The 27,091-nt window shown below is 38.7% G+C and overlaps 1 protein-coding gene across 1 annotated transcript; it reads right to left on the bottom strand.

Moving 5' to 3' along the window:
* Positions 1-135: 135 nt before the first annotated feature.
* On the bottom strand, positions 136-25,259 carry TOLLIP (toll interacting protein). Its single transcript, XM_059849100.1, has 6 exons — positions 25,102-25,259; positions 18,323-18,472; positions 16,165-16,347; positions 14,955-15,107; positions 12,993-13,083; positions 136-3,610 (listed from the first exon to the last, which is right to left on the bottom strand). The coding sequence occupies exons 1-6, from the start codon at positions 25,132-25,134 to the stop codon at positions 3,396-3,398; spliced, it is 825 nt and encodes a 274-aa protein (XP_059705083.1). The 5' UTR covers positions 25,135-25,259; the 3' UTR covers positions 136-3,395.
* Positions 25,260-27,091: the final 1,832 nt, after the last annotated feature.

The following is a 27,091-nucleotide window of genomic DNA, read 5'->3' as shown; positions in this document are numbered from 1 at the left end:
CAGATGGTCACATAAAGAAGCAGTATAGTTTGCCAACCAATGTTCAACACTGAATAGAAGACAGTAACCAATACCTGAATTTTAGACCAGTCAAAGACTCACACTATGGTGCTCTCCAACAGAGACATAATACACTTTCATTCAGATGGTACATTTATTAAATTAGAATGAAAAAGTTAATGTACTTTAGAGTGCAAGAAACATATTTGGACACTGGACCTCAATACAGAGAAACAATGTCTTCAGATTAATTACAGCAACACAACATCCTCTGTAGGGTATTACATATCAACCAAACAAGCAATAACGTTTATAAGGGGGGGAATAAACCCATTCAGTACCATCAGCAGATGCAAAGAGCAGTAGAGAAGTTGCGAGGATCTAGCTAGACAAAAAGTGTTCCTACCTTTAGCAAGTTGAAGCTCTTGGCAGGACTCAAACTATATTGAGAGCACTAACTTTTAGCAGATGCCTGTCTTACACAGCTGGCTTTAGCTCCAAGCTGCTGGAAGCTGTTGAGCAGAGGAACAGCATCAAACACAGTATTTTCCCACTAGCATTTTCTCAAAAGCTACAACCATGACTGACAACTTGTTTGTATTAAATAGAAAACCAGACTTTCAGTTCCAATACCTTAATTTCACAGGCCCTAAAATAAGTAAACACTTCCTGCATTTTTTCATCTCTCTCCAATTCAAACCTAACAACAAACAGCTTAACTGGAAGGATATGTATGCTGTAAAGCTGAGTAGGCTGATCACTTTGTTCTTTTTAACAAGAGAAAGTAGCACATATTGATGTAAGAGTTTCATCTCTAATGCTTAATTAAAAAAACAAAAAAGTCCACAAAGCAATATTTAAGTTTAGTGTAAGATAATGAAATCCATCTACTGGCCATACTGCTCCTACATGTCCTATTTTCAACTCATATTTGTACCCTGTTTTGCATAACATTTGCCTAGGAAAAAAAATACACACTAAAAATATACCTAAGAACAGGAGTCTCCCTCAGAGGGCCAGTCAGTTTATTAATAAACCTGGCTAGTTTAACTTTTGCACTTATCCCTCCTGGCAGTTAGGACTGAAAGGTGGTTTTGTTCGCATTTGAAATGGAGCTGTAATAGGATGCAGTACAATTTACCAGCCATTAAGTTGAACCATGACCACTTGCTTTTATGAAAAGCTGTATTATGAATCCCACCATTTTAATATAAAAATTTAAATATGTACATTTTCCCTGAATTGTTCCGTCCTTAGCAATTCATGCTATCTATGTAAAAGTTAAGAGCACAGGACTCTTCCTAGAGGTATCTAAGCATTAAATCCTTACCAACATTCATCCTTTTGGGTCATGATGTCACAAAACACTCTGCTTTTATAAGGACCAAATGCCTCTACACCTAATCAATCACAAAATTTACCATGATTGTAGGGAAGGGGCAAGAATAGTTTTTTGAAGAATACCCATTTAACTTTAGAAAACAAAAGCATGGCAATTCTAAAACTACAGCACACAGAACTATAGCCTTGAATTTCACTATTCAAAATCCAGTTGGAGGATGTTCAAAGACACTTATGCTTTCAATGGGAAATTTAAGATGTTAAGAGATTCATAACAAAACGTAAAACTGTACATTATGAAAAGACAGCTTTAAAAAGTCAGAAACTGGGATGATTTTTGGTGCTGTATTTTAAAAGTTTCAGTATGACTTTTAATGATTAAAAAAATAAATATTCATGCTCTACTGCCAGTGCTATCTAAAGGCTACTTGAATGTAGGTTGCAGGGGGATAAAATTAGCTTTCCATCAGATAATAAAGAAAATATTTTAAGCATAGGACATAAAATAAAGTATGGGGAAGAAGAGAATATGGGTCGTCATTCCCTATTCCAAACTGCGTTTTAATGTTCCCATGAATCACTCAAGAGCCTAGATTTCAAGTGTACATTCATTTCAACTCTTGAAAATATAAAGGTCTATGGCTATTGTAGAAAGTATTTGAAATCAAACATTAAAGAGACAAAACAGCAACATTGCACATCACTGGAAAAATAAATTGGTGCAGACTATTTAAAGTGCATTAATTTACAAAAACAGTCACCACAGAAATTCATTCGACAGGTGTAACTGGTGCATAACTGTATGATTCTGCAGCTCCAAAATCAACTCTTACTTGAAAAAATTACACTAACAATAAATACAAACACCTCCTCTGAGATTCAGACTGTAACTCAGATATGTAAATTGTCTCTATCAAAGAATTTTATTTCCATCTGCATCAAATAATAATAAACTGACTACAGCAGCTGCAGTCTAACAAGTCACTGAGCAATTCATAATGCCATTCTAAGACCCTGAAGCTACTTTTCATGCTTATTTCTTATTACAGGAAAAATACAATCATTTTCCCAGTAATGTAAAGCAATAACTTTGCTGAAACATAGGTATAAAGAAAGAAACTTTATAACCAGATCATAGATACCTGCTTTTTTAATGTAAGACAACATCTTAAATAATTCTTTACGGCTTCAATAATTTTCCAGGTATAAGTATCTTTACTTCTGCACTTAACCTTTGAAGTAGCCATGGGAATGCAGAAGTAGTAGTTAGAGTGCAATTAACTGTAGGAGTACATTAGGGCTTAGTCCTGTTCTTTGCTACAGCAATACATACTGTATGAGTTAAAAGTTACCTCCTAAGATTTTACAGATACATAACAATACTATGTGGGAGGACAAAGCCCCAAATGCACACCAGATAATATATTGCTTTGGTGCCCAATGACTAGATTGAATAGAAGATGCCCATTACAAATAACAACAGTACAACCTAAGAAATTTAGCTTATTAAATTAAAAATCTTCCATCTAAAAGGTGTGAATATATCACAGTTATAACTAAACACCACAGGATAAGAAAGGGTCTCTCCTTTAATTTCTGGCAAAAATAGGCTGCTTGTAGAAACCTAAATACTTTTAACAAATCAGTTGTATTTAAACAGCAAACCTTCAATGGAAAATTTTTTTTTCCCAATCTAACAAATACCAGTAAATCTTGTACTGCATAGAGTTACTTTTTAAGAGCAAGTTTATGAAAAGGGGGAGAGAAAGAAACAAAGCAGCATTATTCCCAATCCCATCAGAATATGGCCACACAGGGCACAGCTGATAGTAAAGATGCTTCACTGCTCTATGGTAGGACATAAGCTAAACTGAATATGTACAGACTGAGAAAGAAAAAGAAGATCCAACTGTCCAAGGAAAAGAGGGGTACAATCTGTCACACACGATGCACTAACAGAAAGCTGTTGGGAAATTCTTCCTCTAGCTAAATCCCTGGCTTGGCAAGTAAAAATAAGTGGCATCGAGGACAGGGACTATACAGGAAGTGGGCATCTATGATTCTTCAGCCATCTGAAGTAAGGAGTTGATAGCTGCATCCTTGTTCCCCCTCTGAGCTTCTAGCACTGAGCGGATTACTTCCCTGTCCATGTTGGGAAACATGTCCTGGATAGATTTCAGGTCCTCTTCATTACACAGGTGCTGAGGGTTGACTGCAGGAGGCGGTATTGCCACCGGGACCATGCCTGGATTACAGACTGCAGGCATCCCTACAGGTTAAAAACAGAAGAAAGAAAGCCACAAAACATACATGAGTAGGGAAAAAAAAATTAATTAACAGACCCACAACAAAAAACCCCAGTGATTTTGAAGACAAAAGCAGCTTATGACTTGTCCCAACCTACCAACTTCAGCATTTATTTATTTTAACATGCACTCCAGGGGAGGAAGAAGATTGCAGAGATTATACCTACACTGTTGCAACTGGAAAATATTTTTCTACAACAGATTCTCATGCAAAGGTTATATTCCAGAAGTTATAAACTACAGTATGGCAACAGGTACTGTTCAAAATTAGGTACAACTTGCATTAAACAGGTTTACACATAATTCACTAAACAAACACTAAGCTCATCACAGAAAGGTGTAGTTGGTTTTCCCCATCTCATATTTTCGTTTCCAGTATATTTATGTTGTGATGAAAACATGGTTTTACATCAGCAATATACACAGCTGATATTTAGAAAGAAAATGAATGCAATTTCCAGCACATTCAAAGGAAAGCAAAGTACTTTGGTCCACTAGAAGACTAGACCACACAAATAAGCAATTTTTAGCAATGTTTTTCCTGGCTAAAGTTCCACCCAGCCTTCAAAGTCACTATGTGGCAAAAGAGCAACACCTCTAGGGGCACACACTGCTTTGTTCGTCTCTCTTCCAAAGGACAAAATTCATCTGACCTGTCATTTTTCATTAACTTCTTGTACATCCATGAAAAATAAAGCACTGGCAGTTTACAAAAAGAAATACTCCTAATCCTGTTAAAAGAAATTACTAGACAAAATCCCTTTTTCATCACATAAGAACTTCTACCACTAAGCATAGAATCATTGCTGAAAACACTACCTTTTGTTTAGTATAAAACTGAAAACAGATAATAGTACATATCTACATTTTTTTCTTATCACTTCTGAACATTGAGTATTTCACTTCTTCTCTATGTAGTTTCAGATCCTTGATTATCTTAGTCCCACTCCTTCATGTGTTAGCTTCTGCAGTTCTCCTGTGGAATTTCTAAGGTAGGGCAAGGAAAAGTACCTGCAGCTAGATAGAACCAAGTTCTGGTATTGGTTCTCTATTTTCAAGCATTTTATGCACTATTTCAAAGACTATTCACCTGATATTTTTATAAAGTAGTCTTCAATAATTCAAAGACCTTCCTGTACAGTAATGACCAAACTGAGACATTGTCACCAAATAAGTATTAGTTAGGATTAGTTAAGATTATCCTTTACACATACTTCAACACCAGATTTAATAAATAATTTGATTTCCCTTTTATTACAATGAGATGCTTCTGCAACCTGTTGCAGTCAGAGAGGCTTAGAAAACTGCTAAGGGTTCTTGTTTTGACAGATTGTCTTAGTCCCCTCACATACATTTTTAAGAAATCTGATGCACCTCACCAAAGGAGGTGCATCAGATTCAACTCCTTTCATTAGAAAAATAATCAACTACTTTTATTTGTTCATCAGCTTTTTAAAATAGGTATTAAACCACAAGATTACCTTTGTTGTATCAGAATATTGTATGATAGAAAGAATACTTAGGAAATAGCATTTTACAAATGCAGCTGAGAAGGTAATATACACAGTCCACACCATTCTTTCCTATGTCTTCAAATGCCTATGAATTTTAACATACCGGCTTTTCCTACACAACCACGTCACTTCCTCCTGAAGTTTACCTAATTACATGTTTGCTTTAAAGCAGTTCATTCTAGTCTTCCTGGTGTTTAATCATGCTATACAATAGTGAAAATGGCTACTTCAAAAATTTTAATTTAATTTTTATTTGAAACTTCACTTTGCTATCCTCCAGTCCTCAGAAAGCAAAACTTCCTTCACCTCTTAGGGTCTCACATTCCAACTACGTGTTCAAGAACTACCTTATGAACTTATATCTTTATTATTATTTAATTACATAAATGATTCCAGATTTTCTACTTCTTTAAAAGAAATAATTTCTGCTACTTTTACACATTTGATCTTCAAAAGCCTTGTTACACAACCTTATAACCAGTTTAGATTTAACATATAATTTAACACTTTCACATCCGCGTATTTGGGAGATCTACCAATTTTTGTCAGAAACATACCTGACTGCTTTACTTCACACTTCTTTAGATTCTCTGAGTGTTGGTTTTGGATTTTTTTAATTTGGCACACATTTTCTTTGAACAATTAACTTCTTTTACACAGTTTTTAGTTCGCCTGTTTGCTTTCTACATATGACCTTAATTACTTCTCTGTAAGTTAAACAAAGGATGAACTATTCGCATCATCACCATTATACATCTTCAAAACAAGGTGTCTTTGAGAACCAGCTTTCATATATTACTCAGATCAGAAGCTGCTTCTCTTCTACTGAATTCCAACTAACTGCTCAAAAATTCTAACAACAAAGCATTTGCATAACCAAGATAATTTTCAAGAGTGCCTCTCTGCAGCCTCATCTCTCTGAACATGACTGAAGTACCTATGTGATTGAAAATATTGCAAATTGTACCATACTACTTCTACTCAGACCTAACATCTAAAAAAAGAGCAAAGAGCAGTTTCAATACTTACCTTGTCTCTTCAAGATTTTCTTCACTCTAGCTATTTAGTCAGAAATGTCTATACTCACTTTCATGTGTAAAAATGTCTTAGCATCCCAGTGACTTGCTTCTTCTGTCAGCACAAAAATACTATATTATAACTCACATTCAAGGTTGGATGAGCTAAGTATCAGCTCTGGCTGACCAGATACTCCAAATGAATATAATTTGACTGCAAGCACTACACACAGGATTTCACCTGATAGATCTTTTCTATTTCTTTCCTCAACTTGGACTCCTGTTCTATCTAAAGGGATTCATTACTGATTTGTACACACCTACCTATGTATCTATGTTCTCCAGTTTTGATTTTAAAATTCCCTTTTTAATCATCTCAAATTTTATTAGAAGAAAAAAAAATTGGAACGTAGAGGCTTTAAGTCTAACACACAGGCTGCATCTACTCAAAAAGGTTCATCCTGAGTCATAGTCTCATAAATTTGTTACCTGCACACTGGAACCATATTTCTGCCCAGCCATCTGCATCACACCTCTACCACAGGTATCTGTCACCTTTTTTGCACCACCCGAAACCCTGGGTCCACAGCTTTTCCTGGCCTTTGGACCATGGTCCCTGGAATTCTGTCTGGCACTATGTGTTTGAACACACAGCCCACCAGACACCCTGGAGGCAAACCACTGTTCAGTCCTCACCAGCACAGCAAATACACTTCATCCAATTATTCAGCAGCATTTTGCACTGCCTCTTCTAGAGCTTCAACAAATCTCAACTCATTCCTCACACTGCCTACAAACAATGTCGGCATTTAAAAGGGGCATAAGACGTGTGGTCTCAAAAAAAAAAAGTTGCGAAGCCCCTGAAAGAATTGAGCAATAGAAGTTATGTTTTACTTCTAACATAAACTTCTCGATATTTTTTACTAAGACATCAACACCCTAATAATATCCAACAATCAGCCTAAACAGTGTATGAACTATTAATACAGGAGGTCAGTTTGAAGTATTAATCCAAACTAAACATGAGGCTCTTTTCTCAAGTACCATAGCATCCTACAGCTTACCAATACTGTTTCAGTGCATTATCAGTGCCAAAATAAAATCAAGACTAGAACACAGTTCTCTTACTGCTTTCATCAAAAATAGATAATTATGAAGCCAGACATCTGGACAGGCAGTACTCAAGAAGCATTTTGAATACAAATAATCAATTTAAGACACAAGAAATTTCTTGTCCGTATTGTTTCTTACCAAGGATTTTCAAAATCCATTTTCTCAGCTCTTATAATTTTAGCTTATGCTGTCTACAACTAGACTGCACACAAATGGAGTTAGTATCACAGATTTTTAATAAATACCTCCATGATAAATGCTTACTTTTCATGAAACTCAACATTCAAGCTATACAACACCAATTCAAGAGTACTTTGGGTTTTTCCGCACTCAGGCTAAAAGCATCCATAATTTCTGATTTACAAAATAGAAAGTAAGACTTAAGCATAAACTTAAAGAACTGTGCACTGAAATTTAGCAAACAGACACATATAAGCAGTCATTACAGAAAGTTATAATAAGTTTCCAAATTATCAGTGTTCAGTAAAAAGCTGCTCTGAGGTAAAAAAACCTCATATCACGTACAGGTGACAACTGGAACTAAACAATGTAAGAATTCCACTATCAGTGGAATTCTGAACTCCTGTGTTACTCTCAGATATTAGGTACATGTTATAAATCAGAAGAATGGAGCATTGTTTTCCAATTCAGTGAAATGGCAATGGCAAACATGCTGGCACAAGCAGTGACATTCCAATACATGAAACAATAGCAAGTCAGTTGCTACAAGCAGCAATGAAAGCATCAAAGCAGAATTAACAGGGTAAACCTTTTCCAACTGCATACAAGGCATTACACACTTGTAATTTTATTTTCTTTTTCAGTCAAGTGCCCTATGTTTAATTTCTTAACTCATTATCATTCTGTCCCATCCACAGACTCTTTCAGAGTAAACTCAGGAACCTTCACAGCATGAATTCTTTCATTTAAATGAAAAAATTGGCAACTCTTTTCCAAAAAATAAAATAGGTCTTAATGGTATTTGCTCCAGGAAAAATCTCACTACTAAAATATGCATATCATCTCATTTTTTTAAAAGTTGCATCTTTGCAAGCTACTAGAAAAATTAAGTGCACGAAAGAAGAGAAAAATGCTAAAATTTCACTGCTCTGAATAAACCAAATATGTTGTGACAATCACAACAGTTTTATCTACAGCATCTTTCTGAAATTCAGGGCATCAAGAAATGATATCATATCTCACAAGAAGTCATTCTAAAATTTTCTGAATGTATTTGATTAAAGACCAATGCTTTTATCAGGGATAGCAGTATCATAGCAACTTTGCACAATTCAGAATCAAGTGTCACAGTAAAGGAAGTCTAAAATGAAGGAAAATTGATTTCCTGTAACATGATTTGCCTTTAGAGTTCTAGTCAGGTACTTAACTTGACATGGATTTAAAAGAGAAGTACATGAAAAATATGCATTGATGAATAAAGTGTCACTTTTTAAAAAGAAAGCTTATTTGAAGATTAATTAATGAAATTAAGACTAAGGCAATTAGCAGGTTGTCTTCTCAGTCTCATTGCAAAACTCAGTTTTTTCTTTTCAAGTTTACCGAAGTCGTGACATTACCTGCTTCTCCACTAATGTTGCAGTAGCCAAACAACAGCAAGAACAATGTTTCTCTTCTACAAAACCAATACCATCACCTCGTGAATGTCAGCTCACTGACATTCAGCAGCTTCAGAAGAATATTGTAATATCACACCACATCCATCAACATCGTCATCAGCAATCAGTTTAATCATTGTAGCTCAAAGCTGAGCAAATGCCTTTCCAACAGGTTAGAGAGGCTTTAATAATTTGCAGAAGATGCATTAAATTGTTCTACTGTGACAACCAAGTGGCAATACCTTGTTGTACAGTCTGCTGTAACAAATAAAGCTGTTTAGATGAGTTCATGCAAAGACTCTTGAGTCAATGAGGATGGGAGTGAGAAAAGAGCTTGGAAACTTACCCAGAGCAAAGTACTCAAGCCCTAAAGACAGGTGAAAATGAAGGGACAAGGGGAAAGGAATAAGACATGGGAAAGAAATATTAATCTATTTTTAAAAGGATATTAACTATTTACCTTCCAAAGGTGAAAGTTGGATAAAATGAGGCAGTTGGGTAAAACCTAAGCTACCTAACACTAAAAAACTAAATGCTGCTAGAATCCAGTGTCTCAGATAATTTGCTTCAGCACCCTGAACAAATTTCCTAATTGTGATGTTTATGCAGAAGTAACAATCAGGGGAAATGCTACTGAAATAAGTGAGCCACCAGGTGTTTGCAGCAAGGATTATATTTTACAGCCCACAAAGGACAACATACATCCATGGTTCTCTGAACAAATACCAGTAACATCACAAGCTAACCCGTGATACTCCCCAAGAACACCTAAAGGAACAATGTACATACACACACAACCTTGCTAAAAAGTGATATTCCTGACTCTGACAGGACTCAGAAACACAGAGGTTTTTAATATATTTTTAACATGGGAGTTTATAAAATAAGTAAAAAGCAAGTTTCCTATTTATCCCATTAATATTTAGCTAATAAGAAATACAGCTTGCTTACAGAACTAACGTTTTTTAGCTCACTGTCTCTGGTATTCTTCTCTACAAGAAGATTCTGCAAGCACCAGTATATCAAAATAATCTACAGTTTAAATTAAGTAATCTTTATAAAAAGAAACAGGAAGAAGTGGTAGATAAACTCAACTTCTCTAACAACAACAGGGTTCACAAGTTCAAATTTTTGCATACCCAATCCACAGATACATCACTGCCATAGATAAATCACATGGCAGCTACAGCTTCTAAGCAACAGCTTGTGTTGTTGTCAGAAGTTTTCAATTTTACAAATTTTGCAAATAATTACCATGGTGCAAGAATATACTATGGCCAGTTCTATTCTTACTGCAGCTCCATCTACCACCAGATGTGAGGAAATGGGCATTACTTGTGGTCATCTGCTTACCACAGTGACTACCTGCCTGTTTCTACTGTTTACCTCAGCTTGTATGACAGTGTGAGAGTAATTAGCTGCTTCAGCATTAATTAGTAGGCTAGTTAATTAGAAAGTTAGTTTTGAACAAATGTTTTCTGTTACAGAAAAACAGCTTGGCCTTTGTGACACATCTAAATTTGACTTAATCATCTCACTTAAAAGCAGTTATTCTGGACAGTTAACAAGTAACTGTTAAAACTGTCTGGAAAAGCATTTTAGTCCACCCACTCCATTCCCATCATAGATAATGCTTTGATTCTGACAGTATTCTACAGCAAAATCCCCTTCATTTCAATTATAATAAACTATTCAATTATGCTCTTCCACTCTTCAGAAGGAAAAGCAGAACTTGTTTGCTGACTACATTAATTTAGCTGCTCAGGTAAAAAACCTGAACTACAAATATGTAAAGCAGGAGCATAATGATGTCCATCACCCTTCCTGAAGGGGTCTCAAAAGGAAGAGCGCAAACACTGTACAGTGTTACAAAGGAAATGTACAAACAGAGTGGGCCCAGAAGACACAAACAGTTCAGTTGTGCAAGGAAGGCCAGCATCTTTCATGCACCTTTCTGAAAGAGTTTACAGAATTCAGAAGGAGCATCTAGTTCAATATACAGAAAGTATTTCAAAAAACTCCAAGATGTCTTCTAAGATGTACTATTGTTTCCTTTTATAATTTGAAATTACTTTTATTAAGCCATTAAATGTATGAAACAGCAAAAGTATTCTGCAGCCAAGTCACTTTCCAACTCCAAACCTAATCATCCATCTAATTATTATGAGTGGGTCATTGATTAGTGAGTAAGTCAAAGCTTTAGAACTCACAGTGCTTTGGGAAATTTTGACGGTGTCCACAGAAATTCTAGAACAGCAAACACAAAGCACAGTAGTCTTTAAAGAGAGTAAAAAATACCAAATGTACATCAGAGGTGGCTTGTAAAAAGTCTGGCATTTATGAAGTCAAGCTTTCCCAGAACAACAGAAGAGTTCAAATCCAGGGGTGGAAGTTGCCAATGCTTTAAAAATACATGTCACAGATGCAGGAAAAATATTGAACACAGAATAATTATTATAGCAGCAACTAAAACAAACCTACTGGATCTTGGTAGTAGGGCAACGCTCCACCATAGAGACCCCAAATTCTTAGCTGCTAAAAGACTTACTATCACTTGCAAATGTTTAGTTATTTCTTAACTTGTCCAAATAGAAAATATTCTCAAGATAATTTACAGAATATCATGATTTGAACATCCAGTACTTGAATAGGAAGTTTGAAGTTCTTCTTTAAGTTTTACCTGTTCAGTTCTGTGTCTAATTTCAATTATACAGGAAACTAGTCTCTGCTTCATGTCTTCAGTATATACTCTGGCACAGAAATTTTGTAATATGAATATTCTCATTTTGATCTATTCATGAAATTTGTTAGCACTTTCTATAAGATCTTTAAACAAGATGACTGTGTTTGAAGTTCATTACAGGTCTGGTTTACCACAACAGAATCACGCTTCAGAAGTGCACTACGGTTCAAAGCACTTCACTGGCAAGACTTAAAATCTGACAATCAAGCTACAGAGATTAAAAACCACCTAAAATGAAGCAAACTGCAAGTTTTCATCAAGGAAAAAAGCATGCAGCCCAACTTTTTTCCCTATTTTGCTCTAACTTAACTCTGTAAAAATTAAAGAAGAGGTACGATTCCTAACTTACACAGTCTTTGTTGATGAGGTTTTTACAGTTAATGGAATTTTAAATTCAATAATCTCCTAGTAATTTTAAATTCAATCATCTCCTAGTCTTATAGAAGAAAAATAAAATACTGTGTCATCCCTTAGCACTTTAACTATGTCCCACAGACACTATCATAAGTTAAAGTCAAAAATACACGAATTTCTCTCTTACCTTCCCTGAAAAGTACACATACTACTGAATAGATAGTCATAGAATAAACTGGGGGTTTTAAGAGCCGTAAGCGAAACACAAACTCAACTGAACTAATCAGCTCCCTAAGCAGGACAAATTCAAACTTATTTACACACTTTAAACTTTTCATCTTTGACAGAAAAATTACAAAACATAAGTTAACACATCTCCACAAATCCAGAACTCCCTTTGGATCAACCAAAAGCACTGACCATACCTGCTGCAGTTATGTAAATACATAAAAAAGGGCTATCTCAGACCTCCCTATAATTTTTCATTCACTGAGCAGTGAATACTTCACATGCTGCGTAGCAAGTTCCTTTCCAAGAAAGCATCTTCAAAGACCACAGAAAAATTAATCCTGTTGTGGGCTACAGAAGCTGCAGCTCTGACAGCACAATTTATTTGAGGCACTTTCTTAAAGGCAGCTTTAGACGTGGCTTGCTACCATTTAAGTAAGCACAACTTGAAGTGCAGCCTGCTAGAGACCTGATCGGAGTATAAAATAAATACTCAAAAAGAGAAGCCTTCACAACTTGATAGACATTTTAATCCATTTACTCAAACTCATGCAGCTCTATTAAACAGGGTAGAATACTGAAGGCAGACCTGTACTTAATTTGTTCCCTCTTCTCATAAATATTTATAATAGGAAAAGTGGTTAAGGAAAAATCGTTAATAGCTTCCTTTACATTCTGAAAAAAACAGGAGTAATTTGGTATTTATTTCTGCAACACCCTTCATCTGGAAGGTTCATAGTCTTCAAGTAGAGAAAACATACCTGCTATAGGCACATAGCCAACTCCTTGCTGATATACAGTGGGCATCAGGACCACTGGCTGGGGTTGCATCATCATGGCAGCTGGCAAAGACTTGACAAATAAGGCACAGATTAGAACAACTCAGGAAATAGCCAGAAAATGCAAGCAATTAAAATTGTTTGCAAACAAGTAATCCCATTGCAAATCCATATTCAACAGTACTGTGCTGAGTGCTAATCCATATTAAGCAAATCTCTGGCAAACTAACCGAACTACCATCTTTCAATTAATGACAATTAATTTGCCCATGAATCAATAAACACACATCATGTCAAACTTGCCTTTCGCAAGAGTAATGAAAAGTTGTCATCAAAATGGATTATTTTAAAATACAGGTGTAATCAGGTTTCATGCCTTAGTCTTGTGAAACAAATATACAACATATTAATCATAAATATTAGACAAAATCTGATTTTTATTCTTATTTTTTATTTTTAAAAGCAGTACACTGCCCCTTGAAGCAAATTTTAGTTTAAATCAATTATTTTTGAGGTAAAACAGTGCTTTAAAAAAATATCAAATTAACTCAATTCCCTCTTACTACCACAATAACCACAGTTATATTTCAGTTCAGCTTAATTCTTGAAAATATTGAATATTATGAACAGTACATTCACAGGTAGACAGTTTTCAAGGTTAATTATAAATTCTTTTCTTCCCAGGGTAATAAAACAACTGTTCAGATCTGGGGCATAATGTGAATTTCAAACAGCAGGGAATATCTGTTCCCAGCTGTGCAGAGAACAGCAGCTTGGAACTTCTGATGATATACAAGTGCAGTAGGAAGCATTCAGGGCTGCACATGCTACAGATTATCCAACAGGTACTTGAAACAAAGGTGACAGGTGAGAACACTCTGGGAGCTGCTAAACAAACCAGTGGAGGTCTGCAGTTCATGACCAGTAGCACCAAATGAACAAGAAAGGAAGTGAAAAACAATGTCATCTCAAAGAGCATTCAAACTACCCAAGAAACACCTAAGACAGAAAAGAGCTTCCCTTATTCTGCTTTTAAACTGACATGAATTTTTAAAGATTTAGGGGAGAAAGTTATTGTCAGATTCCACAAAGTTATTAAAAATTGTTATTAATTTAGAAATGACAATGGACCATTTAGCTGAGGATTTCTTTTTTATAAGTACAGTAGCACAGTGCTAGGGAAACTTTCCTGTCTGACCACCCAGGAGCCACTCTGGCACCCGCTCCAGGCTAACTCCTGAGACCAAGGCCTCTTTGCATTGGGTGTCTCCAGTGACCCCAGGGGTGCCCCTCTTGGCTCCCTGCACACCTCACACTCACAGTCAGACAGGGTTTCCTTACCAGCTCAGCCCTGGGTTTCCCACTGCAGTGTCTCAGACATCTGGATCCTTAAAATACTTTAATCATGGTGCAGTAATGCAGAAACAGCTGGAGCTGGTGCCTCTGGGGAGGGACCCCCAACAAAGGAATCCCTGGGTTTTACAACCTCACAGTCTGTGCACCCAGACAGTCTGGGTGACTCCCCAGCTCCTGCTGTGTCCCAGTGTCCAGTCCCCTGGCCGGTGCCACAGCTCCCTGTGCCCTTTGTGGTGCAAAGGGTCAGCACCAGGTCATGGTCCCTTTCCTGGGGCTCCCACCATGTCCCAGGGTACAACCTCTCACTGCAGCTGCACCCCCAGCTACCTGCTCTCAGTGTACTCCTCAACAACAGGAATAAGCTGGGTAATTGCAAAACAAGATAAATACCCATTTGCCACCTCACCACAAAGTATTTATTGTCTTTACAAATATTTTTGACTGCTATTCCCAGAGTTAGGTATAATTATTTTAAATGCCAACAGATACAAACACTCAATATGGTACAACAGAGCTACTTCAGTCTAAAATATCTCCCTCCCACTACCTAAGAAACTTTTCTCCCTTCCCACCCCAAACTCGGCTTACCGTGTATGACATAACCAGATTAATCATTCCTTCCTTGTCATCACCTTGCCTTCCACTCAAGCTATACCATTCATCCTCCACATTTCCTTGTTTCAGAGACTCAGGAATTGTAATGTGTGTCCAAGCAATGCGGTCATCCATTGAAAAGGCTCTCTGAAATATAATTAGAAAAATATTACCAAATTAATTGTCCTGAAAGAAACCCCAAACTTAAAATTATCCTTGATAACACTTCAGTTTTATGCTATTAACTTGGTTAATTTTATTTCCTTTGAAATTACTGAAGTGTCAATAAATATTTTGGCCATCTCCTTTCCAACAAGGATGAAGGACACTTTTAAGTGGGTTAACAGATTGATTGCAGATATTTAATAGCAAGAAACTGAAAACCTGAAGCAGAACACTCTAGAAATACAGCATCCTAGTATCATCATAGGCTGTGTAAATCTCATGACATCACCTCAGAGGCCATTACATTAACATCTTCAGTTTACTATGGTAGCCTGTGAACTCCAGCAGATAGAAGTACTGATCTGCCCCCCTGCTGCAGCAATGAGACACTTGAACCAATCAGCTAAGCCCTCAAAGCAGCATCCAAAATCCTCACTTGTGTAATGACCACACGGCTGCTACACTGTCATGCTTTACTACACACAGCGAGAGAGGCAGCAAAAAAACAGGAAAACCATTACTTTAGCCTTAGATGTAGCCTCTTAGTTTCTCCTAATAAATCCTAGTGACTACACACAGTCTGTAGTTGACAGTTTTAGTCTCAGGAATTACAAGCTTGGGAAAGCTTCCAAGCTCTTCCTAGGTTAGAACAACACCGAAGAATTTTCAACTAAAACAGCATTGTACAATAGGCTATTTTTAATAGGGACAGTGAAGGACATAAAGCTGCAGGGCATTTTGATAGCCAAAAGGAGCTTAAATAGCACTCTGACATCTTCTGCTTCTCTTCCTTTGCAGGCAAGCCTGCTAATGCCCCTTTATCAGCCACCAAAGAAAGGCAACAGTTCTGACATTCTTGGGGAAGAGCAAAGACTTGTAAATTGCTGCTTTTGGAATTCTGAAAAATTTTTATTATCTTTCAGAGAACATGGCTAAGGAACTGTCTGTGCTAACTCATTCCTTTTTTGCTAGGTTTCAACCAAACCTCAGTCCAAACCGGAGATGGGGAGGGGTAGAAAAAATATATAGCAGTTCTGACCTCATCAAATATCTCTAGATAAAAGGAGTCCACACCCGGGGGAACAGTGCACTGAATAACTTTGTTCCAGCGGGGGTTCTTGGCTCCATTATGTGCTGTTGGAGTTTCATACACAGCGTATCCCAGCCGTATTCGGCAATATGGATCCATGCGCGTCATTCCGTAGTTCTTTGCCAGTTTGGCCTGAAAAGAAAAGAAACCCAGGAAGTGTATAATACTGACATTAACTTGAGAAGTTAATTGCTATTAGTTCACAGTAAGAACCAAATATTGAACAAAGGACTAGATTAAAGTCTGTGACAGAGAGAAAAGAGTTTAAAAAAATAAAGAAAGACAAACAGCATTCAGATTAAAACATAAACCAGTAAAACCATTAAGTGTCTGGGAGACCTTGAAAAGGGAACATCTTTTTAGCCTGTTTATTGTAGAAAATACACATCTTCACTGCAGTTAAAATAAATAACTTCATACCAATCCACAAAACACATGATTCCAAGGACATTGTAACAAGTTCAACTTTTCTCTGGGTATCCATCTCCAATATACAATCACAAGTGTAACGTAGTAGGTAGCCTGTCCTCTTTCACTTAAGTTCTTTTAAGCAATGAATTACAGAAATCCAGTATCTTCAAGAATATTACACAATCCAAAAGCACAACCTACAAAAGCAGTTTAATTGAGGTAAACTAGTCATAGTAGATCATACATTTCAAAGTGATTACACACTTACTTCAGCATGTGCATTTAAGAGTAGTTAATTCAATGGACAACTTAAGGCCTAACTTCACTATAAAAACAGATGCTGTATAGAATCAGAAGAGATCCAACATTCTTTTGCTGTAACATCATAAGACCAGAACAAAACAAGATGATGACAGTCCTGAACACAACACTGAGTACTGCTGCACAGCTGTGCTCAAGCAGAAGTCGGGCTTTTTGTATGTGCTGTTTCTCTGACCTATACTAAGCAGCCCATGGCTCTTTTATAGTAAGACAAGTGACAAAACACGGTGCCCCAGGGCATCTCCAACCTAGAAGATGTTTACAGAACTCACAACAGTTGAGGCTGTGCACTGCATAACATTTATCACAAAGTCTGCACTTCAGGCTTGGAAAGCCCTTTTCTCCTTCAGGAAACATGCTGCTTCATCAATTCATACATCAGACCTGGTGAGAAAGATCTCAAACTGGTTTTTGTAAATGTGGACTTAAAAAATAAAAAAAGAAAGCTGGCATCCAAACTAAGCACTATCTATAATCTCAAATTGTGGGACTAGACAGTTTATCAAACCTTCATCAAAAAAAAGGCAATAATCAGCTCTGCTTAAGACAAATTCACCACCACCCCTAAATATCTGCAAGGAAAAAAAAGCAGCAAATCATCCCCCCAGAAACTTTTTCTGATCTTCCATCAGTTTATTAGAAACAGAATTACAGCTGCTGTTTGATATACTTTATCAACACACTTAAATACAGTACACTTCAACCAGATTTTCATCTTCTACAGATTAACTATATCACAGCAGGTCTTGTATCCAGAATGCAACGTCTCAATACGCAGCCAAGATTCCATAGCATTCCTGCATAAATTCCTAGACAAATAGAGAAGAGTATCTCTTGTCTGTTGTACTGCCATTCAGAAGGACCTTGACAAGCTAAGAGAAGTGTACAGACAGGAAGCTAAAAGCTCAAAAAAGGAAAAACAATATACATGACAATAAGACTTTGGACTAACAAGCTGGAGAACAGTTTTGAGAAGGATGTGGAACAATACATAAGGGAACTGCAATTGCCTATAATATCCTCAAAATTACTAATGTCTTCCAATATTAAGTACAGGAACTACATGAAGCCTATGAACAGAAGTTTTTAGAGAAATCTGTTCACTGCAAAAATCATCATGAGTTTTTTTGATTCTGTGCTATAATAGCAAGGCTTACAGGAAATCGCTGCATCAAAGGCAGCGATGAAACATGAAACTGGACAAAATGCTGATGTACAGAAAAATGAAGGTACAAAATCTTTAAGAATTACTACCTATTTACATGTAACTTAGTAACTCAAACTCCAACACAAAATCTTTTCAAGACCACCAACTTAAGAAATTGCATTAATAATTTAAAATTACTTAATTGTACAAAGATGGCATAATTTTTACCTGTACTACAGTAATACTGAGTCTTCCTACGGTACCCATTGCTCCTCCATACTGTAGCTGCTGAGCAGCCTGGGCATCCAGCTGGATTTGCTGTTGCTGCTGGGTTGGGGTAATGCGAAGAAAATCTTGAGGAAGCTCACCAACAAATACCTTAAAAAAGAAAGAGAGGGAAAAAAAGAAGACTTTAAACTTTTATAATAGGAAAGAGATGAATATAAGTCAAAGTGTAACAAATTCAGGAGAATTTAGTCTTGACAGCATGAACAAAGAACTAATTAAATGACAAAACTGCCAACTCATGTTGCAAATGTTCTCCTTTTCAGAAACAATAATTTCCAACATAAGCCTCTGAAAAAAAGTAGGAGAGTCAAAGCTGCCCTGCAACTAAACATTTAAGCAGTTCATACAAAAGTCAGAACCTCTAAGTTTTACAACACATTCATATATGATATCTGATGGCATCCAGTTCTTTTAATTATTTATCACCCACATTGTGTCCAATTGTTCCTGTTCCAAGACATAGCACAATGCTTTCATCTGAGAGGTCACTTTCACAGTCACCTTCAAGACAGACTGTAAAACAGGATTTCCTATGGACCAAATCCTGCAACGCAATAAAGATGTCCTAACACTTTTCCAGTGTTAAACACAGCCAGCCTGCAACTAACCTTAGTGACAAAATTCCACCACATTCAAAACAACAATGTGGGAATTAGAAATCTAGTCTATCATGAAAATGAGTCAGGGACAAAAAGTAGTAGTAGGGAACTTTTGTTACATGAGTCAGTATGAATCAGCACTCCCTACGGATTTTCTGTTAGCTTTACAGTATAAAGGGAAAGTTTCTACCCATCACTTGTCAATTCAACAACTCGAGTTGTTTCTAGGTTTTAAACACTCAGTGAACATTATCAATTCAAATTCATGTAGAAATATTATAATTTTAAAATAACAAATATCAATAATAAAAAATTTAAAAGGCAAGAAAGTGTCATAGAAAATTTATAATTATGCTATTCATTTCTGCTATCTATGGAGTGGATGACATATTTAATACAGAACAGTCTACCTGATAAAAGACAACACAATTTCTCATGTTGCAATCCCAAACAAGATTACTCAATCATGTATCTGGCAGATGCATGCCTACAGAACATAATTTAAGAAGCGAACAGGCCTTGAGGACATAGCTTTTCAAGATTACACAGCATTTGCATGTCAACATTGCATCTTGGAGACAGAAATCACCGCTCTTGCCAAATCACACGTATGACTATTTTGTATGATTATCTGAGAGCCTCGGGATCCTGGCAACAGTAGATGACACATGCCAGAAAGGAAGTTTATCTGAAAAGTTCAGGAGGAAGCACTGAATGCCTGCTGCTGGGCTATTGGGAAGCAGAGTAAAAAGGGAATCAGTTTTGCTTACAAGTACCGTAAAATTTTATAATTAAAAACCTAAGCAGGTGAAGTTTTAAGAAGTGGAAAGAAAAAATGAGCTAGAAGTTAATAATAAAAGAAAGTTTATTTAAGTTTGGCTGGCAATGAGACATGGTGTTATAACAGCCTTCTCACTGGAATACATATCACTTTAAAAGAAAACATAATTATTTAGGCAAGATCTGAAATGGCCCCAGAATTAGCGAGGAAATGGAATTTACAACACAGCAGGTCCCCCTCCAGCCCTGGTCCTTAGGAATTTTCCAAACTGGTACTATCAGCACCTCTAGGAAGAGACATCATAAACATTTCCCACAGTTAGAAGTGATGGCTGCATCCCTGAAATCCCATTTCCATATTATGCAAGCTCCCTCTGTCAAACTCCCAGAAAACAGGATAGCCTCTTTTGTCTCCATCTTCACCTGGATATTGGAAAGCTGAAGTCATTCACAACAGAAGCTTTCACTTTTGAAATTGTATTTCATAAAAGTTAACCAATATCTGTTCCAACATAAAATATACAAACTGGTCTCTGTACTGAAGTCCAAAGGGGAAAAAGTCCATGAAGGAGACCAAAGTTTTCTTACAGCAGCTAAACTGATTCTAGGTCATTCAGTTACCTCACACAAAGCCACGCTCTTATCCTAGAACTGCAGAGCTGACATACATAGAAACTAAAACCATCTAGTGATAACTAAGTTAGCAAAAGATCTGAGTGGTAAACCCCTTCAAAAGGGAAGAGTGGCGAACAGGAGATGCACACACTTATATATTCAATTCTGACTAAGATTTGGTTCACAGATGCTTACTGAGGGAAATATATTACTCAGTATACTAATCATCAGCTGATACCATATTGGCGGAGACAAATCAGTATCATGCAATCTTTTTATCTGTAAAGAAAACAGGTCAATTTACACCTTCCTCAAAGCATTTAAAAGCAGGCACATAATTGCCACCTCCCAACCTGAATTAAACATACAAAGTTATGTAACCAGAATTCAACCACAGTTTTTATTTTAAAAGCAAGGAAAACATATATGACAAATTTGTGCCACTGATCCTACTCCACAACCACTTTGAAACAAAAGCACTTCCCTCTAATGGCACTTCAGAAAGAATGTGAAATTCAAGCATGTTCTGTCACTAGCTGCAGAACAAAAAATAATTCCATTTAGCAACAGGACAGGGATGGGACTACAATTCAGAAGACAAATTAAAAATAAGTCTGCCTTATAATCACTTTCTAATAAACTTTACTGACAGCATTGCATCTTAAAAATATGGATTATCTAGAAATAGAATAACATTGCCCCTCCCACCTGCTACAATCACTTAAGAAGCAGTTTTGTAGATCTTCACAGTAGAATGCTGCAGGTATAAAAACTGCATCTCAACTTCTTCAAACTGAACATGGTGTGATATTCTACAGCTATTTGACGTAACTGAGCATGGGGCTGCCTTAGTTTCACCTTCCTACTTCTTATGCAACATGAAATGGTGCCAGAGAGTTGTAAATTGGGCCGGTGTAAAAGCCTGATCAGAAGAAACAAGGGTTGGAGGTAAAGGCAATGGGAACTAAGTTGTCAGAACCTTCAACTCACTGATTGTGCAAGTACTGGCACCTGCATAAGGGAGGGAAAGGGACACACGGCCAAACACTGTCACCAAAGTCCCGTGCTACAGAAACATTTCCCAGACACAATACACTCAGGGAACCATAATTAAGGTTTCCACACTAGCAAATACCAAGGAAGTATAACATGAAACTTCTTCAAAACATCAAAGAGTTTTAAACACCTAACTATTCAAAAATTTCTGACCATTCTCCTTTAAATGGTTTTACTGTTTTTAAGAAAGAAAAAGTGAATGACAGAATTTTGAACTATTATTCTATGCTTTGCACACTGAAGAAAAAATTGGAACGAGATAGGAAGCATCCAAACGTCCTGAAAGAGCTGATATTTGTTCAAGGCTGCTCTTTAACATCTTTGAAAGGCCATGGAGATTAGAGGAACTCCCCTATATCAGGAAAAAGACAAATCTCATACCCAGCATTCTAAAGGGCAAGAAGGATGAACTGAGGAAGCACAGGCAGATCAGCCTCACCTCAGTCACTGAGAAATTCATGGAGCAAGTGCTTCTGGAAGACATTCCTTGACACATGAAGAGAAAAAAGCCAAACATGGATGAGGAAAAGCCTTGGTAAAGGCTGGCTATAAAAGAATAAAAAGCTGATGAGCCATCTGTCTTCTCCAAAACAAGAATATATGACTAAGCAATGCGCAGAAGGTATCAAAGCAGGATCATTACAATCTGAATGGATGGATGAAAAGCTGACTGGAGCACTGAGCTCAGAAGCTGAAGTTCAGTGGTTAATGACACTGGAGGTTGGTTAGAAGTGAAGCAGTTCAGAGGTCTGTAAAGAAACAACTTATGTGTCTAATATTTTCCCTCAGCAACAAAATGTGAAGACAAAAGGCAGCCTTATCAGTTTTGAGGATGACACTGAATTTTGGGAGAAATGACTGGTATACTTGAGGACAGGACCAACAAGAGAGATGGAAGAATTCACTGGCAAAAAAATCCATGGCACCAGTACAGACTGGAGAACAACTGTCACGACTGCCTGTACCTCTACAGAGGTGGAGAGCAAGCAAAACATGGATGAGCAGAGGACACTTGCAGCAATGAATCCTAAAAGAAAACTACAGTGGATCAACAAGAACTCAGCCAGCCAGCTGAGGAAAGGAAACAATTGCTGGACCACACCTGGAACACCGTGACCATTTGGAGCCCAGCAGAACATGAAAAAGAATGAATTTCAGGGAGACCAGCAAAGATCCACCAAGAGGCAGATGAAAAGGGCTGGAGCACTTGTGAGGCCAGGCTGAGGATTTGTTTAGAATAGAAGAAAGTTAGAATGCACCTTGTAGCAGCTTTCTGGTATTTGCGAAGAGGTCATTGAGAGAACAGACCCAGGATGTCTTCTGAGATGCAATACAAAGAGAAAGGAGATCTCAATCATTAAACCAAAATAGGGCAGATTTCACATGGAAAAAAGGAGGTGGTAAAAAATACCTCTAAAGTAGGGCAGGAACTATGGTATACAAGCATGAGTTAAAAATAAACGACAGAATGAGTGTCCATATGACATCTGTGTCTATGCCTGGAGAAGTGAAGGCTCCACTGGGGAGACCACAGAGCACCTTCCAGTCCCTGCAGGAGCCTACAAGAAAGCTGGAAAGGGACTTTTGACAAGGGCCTGTAAAAGTTTTGAAGAGTCTCAAGAAAAAAACTCATCAGTGTCACCTGTCATCTGAGTAGTGACCATTAGGGAAATTAGGAGCAGAGATCTATGCAGTCCCAGGTTGGTACTGAATCTAAGTTGGAAGGACCTGACGTATTTGGCAGAATGGTGGATAATCATGTAGAGTAACCATGAAGAGTAATTTTGGATATGACTGGCTAGATAAGGAATCACAAATATAAAGTTTTGGTAGCTCAGTCTTAATCTAAAGCCTGGTCAAATTGTTTATTAATACTCCTACTTGTAAAAGGTATCACTTAGCAGTCCTTACATATTCAGCTAAAGTTTAGATTTAAAAAGCTGTTTTGTTCATACAAGATTACAGAAGTGAAAATACGCTAATTCCATAACATCCTGAAAAGGGTCAGAGATATCTATATTCTAGCAGAGTATTTGAAGTAACAGACAAGATGAATTCTGTTTCATCTAAAAAACTAAACAGCAATAAGAAATTTTAATTACGCACCAAGCAAGCACCATCACAAATTAGAAAGTGCAGGAATAAGATTGGCAACAGCCCACTTTAGTTTCTTACCCACATGAAACAACCTCAAATATTTTCTTGCTTGTTCAAATAGAAAGAGTGAACTGTTGTCTCCAGCACTAAAGAAAAAAGTGGTTCCCAATCCTTTAGCACCATTTAGTGGCTATTCATTTGTAATGCAGTTGCGTATATAGAAAACAGCAGAATTTTATCTTCCTCTCTAAAAAGAATTAAGAAAGGCTGGAATGTACCATATCAACACCCCCAGCTGTGAATGCCTGCTTAATATTGCATAATTTATTCATTCATTTAAAAACATTCAAATCTCTAAAGTGGGTAAGGAAGAAAAGCACATACAATATTGTCAGCAACACATTAAAAGAAAAAAACCAAAACCTGAAGTCCAGAAAGTCAAAGCTGCATGAGATAAATTATCATATGCCTTTTGTCAGGCTTCAGTCAAGTTTAGGAAACAAAAGATTCCCAATAGATCATACAGGAGTACCTGGGAAATTCTAGAACAAGACATCTAGAAGAGTAACATTCAAGGGAGACCCCGCAGCTATGATAAATAAAACAAATAATGCACTCTAAAGAATGAAATTGATGACCATATCATATTACTGTCATAGGAGAAGTGACAGCAGTGCAGTTTTTCAAGATTAGCAGTAATTCACCTCACTGTTCTTTCTACAAGGCTGCATAATTTTTTTTTTAAGTAGCTGTTTCTACATAATAAAATACAGCAGTGTAAAGTTACTGCTTTTTAAAAACCCCTCATTTCACCATAAGCAATATCATACTGTCAATGACTACCAGATCCTTTCAGACAGGAGGAACAGACAGAACCAGCACATCTGTCGAAAGCTCATGTTTTAACACCTTATATGTAGAACATCCCGGTGTGAGGTATGATTATCCCTGGGCAAAACCAGACAGTAACATATTCCCAATAAACTGTAGGCAGCACCTCCCAGAAGGCTGGTAAATTGCTTTTACGACGGCTCAGCTCCCGTCCAACACGCACGCCTACACGCTACACTGGATGCGCCGTTCCAGCTTTCAGGCGGCAGCTCCAGGGACAGCGGCGCGACCGTGCCCCGCCGAGCTGCGAGCACAGCGAGCTGCGCTCTGCTTCCAAGAGAAAGCCATTTAGCTGTGGTTCAGTGTAAGCATTTCCCTCCTCGGAAAGGCCTTTGGACAAAGAACGGGCAGGAGAGCCGCCTCAAGGACTCCGCGCAGTTAGGAGGGACTTCCCCTCCCCTTTCCCAAAGCCTCTTCGCAGGCGGGGAACCGGGAGACAAGGCAGACTTCCCTCCCCCGCATCCCAGCAGACTGGAGACGATAAGAGGGCTTTTCCTCTACCCGCTCTGGCGCGGCCGGAGCTGGGGCAGGGTGAGAGACACGGAGCCTCCCTCCCACAGCGGCGCTGGCAGAGGCCGGGCGGGCCCATCGGGGTCTCCAAGCCGGGCCTCGCCCGCCCAGCGCGGCGAGCGGGAACAGGAGATATCCCTGAGCGGGCCCCGCCGCGCCCGCAGCACTCACCGGGCCCCGCTGGGTGGTGACGGTGGTCGCCATGGCGCCTCGCCGGGGCCGCGGCCGAGACCCTTCTTCCTCCTCCTCCTCCCGCCCCGCCAGGCCGCCGATGCCTCTCGCAGCCCCGATCCCGGTCCCGCCGCCCGTCACTCAGCGCGAGCCCCGCGTCACCTGACACGCCCGGCTCCGCCTCCGGGGCAGCGCAGCGGCGCCTTCTTGCGCACGCGCCTCCGCACGCACCGGGAGGGGCGGGGAGCCGTCCTGCGCGTGCGCTGTCCCGCGCTGCGGCCGCCGCAGCGGAGCGCTGCGCTGCGGGGCCGCCGCGGCCGGTAGGGGGCGCCGCGGCGCTGCGGCGGAGGCGGGGCGGGCGCGGCGCCTCAGGCCGCCATCTTGTGCCAGAGGCGCCGCTGCCGCACGGCTGGGGCGCCCCCCGGGCAGCGCGGGGTGTGCGGGGCGCTCCACGGCCCTCTCTGCCAGCTGTGGCGGCCGTGTGGGACAGGGAACGACTCACTGCCTGGCCTGGCCCCAGTGGCTTCCCAGAGCTTGCTGATCAAGGGCAGCCCTTTCTGGGAGAACAAAAGCAGCTTTAATATTCATCCAAGTGCTGCTTCGGGAGATAAAATCTGATTATTTCAAAGCCAATTTAAATAACATAACTGTTTCCCGTTGTTAGGGCTGTTTCCTGTTGTCAGGATCTGCTGCACAATTTTAGCCCTTAATTAAAATTCTAGCGCGGATTTTGGCAGCTGGAAATAGAACAGTGCAATTAGGAGCGCTCCAAATATAGCACCAGCTCTTTTTTTTTTTTTTTTTTTTTTTGCCTCCACTCTCCACTAACATTTTCTTGCAGTGGGAACAGCCTCATCGTTTTTATTTCATAGAATCATAAAATGTTGTGGGGTAGAAATAAGACTAGATCATCCAGTTCCAACCCTCCTGGCATAGCAGGAACACCTCCCACTATCCCAGGCTGCTCAGAGCTCCATCCAACCTGGCCTTGAGCACTGCCAGGGATGGGACATCCACAGCTCTGGGCAACCTCTTCCAGTGCCTCACCATGCCTATGGTAAAGAATTTCTTACCGATATCTAGGGTAAATTTCTACTCTTCCAATTTGTACCCATTACTCCTTGTCCTGTCACTATAGCTCCTTACAAGGAGTCTCTCTCCAGCTTCCCTGTAGGCCCCCTTCAGATACCAGAATATTGCTATTAGGTCTCCTCACAACATCTTCTTCCCAGGCTGAACAGCCTCCACTTTCCCAACTTGTCTTTGTAGGGCAGGTGCTTCAGTCCCCTTATAATTTCATGACCCTTCTTTTGACTTGCTCCAATAATTCCATGTCCTGCTGGGGACACCAGAGATGTGTGCAGCACACCAGGTGGGGTCTCACAAGGGTGGAGTAAAGGGTGAGAATCAATTCCTCACCCTCCTGGACCACTCCTTTTGATGTGGCCCAGGACACGGTTGGCTTTGCACACACTGCTGGCTCACGTTCAGTTTGTCTTCAGCCATCACCCCAAGTCTTCCTCTGTGGGTACAAAATCTTGACATTATTATGACATTACAGTCTTTACATCATGAGGGCAGGATGGAAGGAAAAGAGTGTAAACAAGCTTCTTTGGTATTCTTACACCTATAACCACACAAGCTATGAAATTAGTTTCGGGTGAGTCATGAGCAGTTACAGTTTTACTCACCATGGATTTCATTCCAAGACCTCATCTAGTTGCAATAATTTCAGAGATCAGACAGAAGACATTATTGCCTCTATGAAATTTGTATCAACAGAAAAAAATAGTAATATTAACTCAGAAATTCTTGAGATTTGGTTTCCCCATACAGAGATGAGCAGTGACTAAAGCGCCATTGTCCCTTCCTGACGGTGCTGCCACTTTCTAACTTTCTTTTTTATTTTCCCGTTCTATTATTGTTCTCAGGAAACCCATACAATAACTAATACCATCTAATAACTAATACCATCAACCCGCATAGAATA

Source organism: Haemorhous mexicanus, chromosome 6 (genome assembly GCF_027477595.1).
Source record: "Haemorhous mexicanus isolate bHaeMex1 chromosome 6, bHaeMex1.pri, whole genome shotgun sequence".
Lineage (NCBI taxonomy): Eukaryota > Metazoa > Chordata > Aves > Passeriformes > Fringillidae > Haemorhous > Haemorhous mexicanus.
Note: the sequence above shows the minus strand (reverse complement) of the source record. Positions and strands in the feature narration are given on the sequence as shown.

Excerpts from the sequence above, each read along its gene's own strand:
- TOLLIP (XM_059849100.1), bottom strand. The coding sequence starts at position 25,134 with ATGGCGACCACCGTCACCACCCAGCGGGGCCCG. Across the intron at positions 18,473-25,101 it reads TCACCACCCAGCGGGGCCCG|GTATTTGTTGGTGAGCTTCC; the intron begins GTGAGTGCTGCG and ends TTCTTTTTTAAG. Across the intron at positions 3,611-12,992 it reads TGGCTATGTGCCTATAGCAG|GGATGCCTGCAGTCTGTAAT; the intron begins GTATGTTTTCTC and ends TTTAACCTGTAG.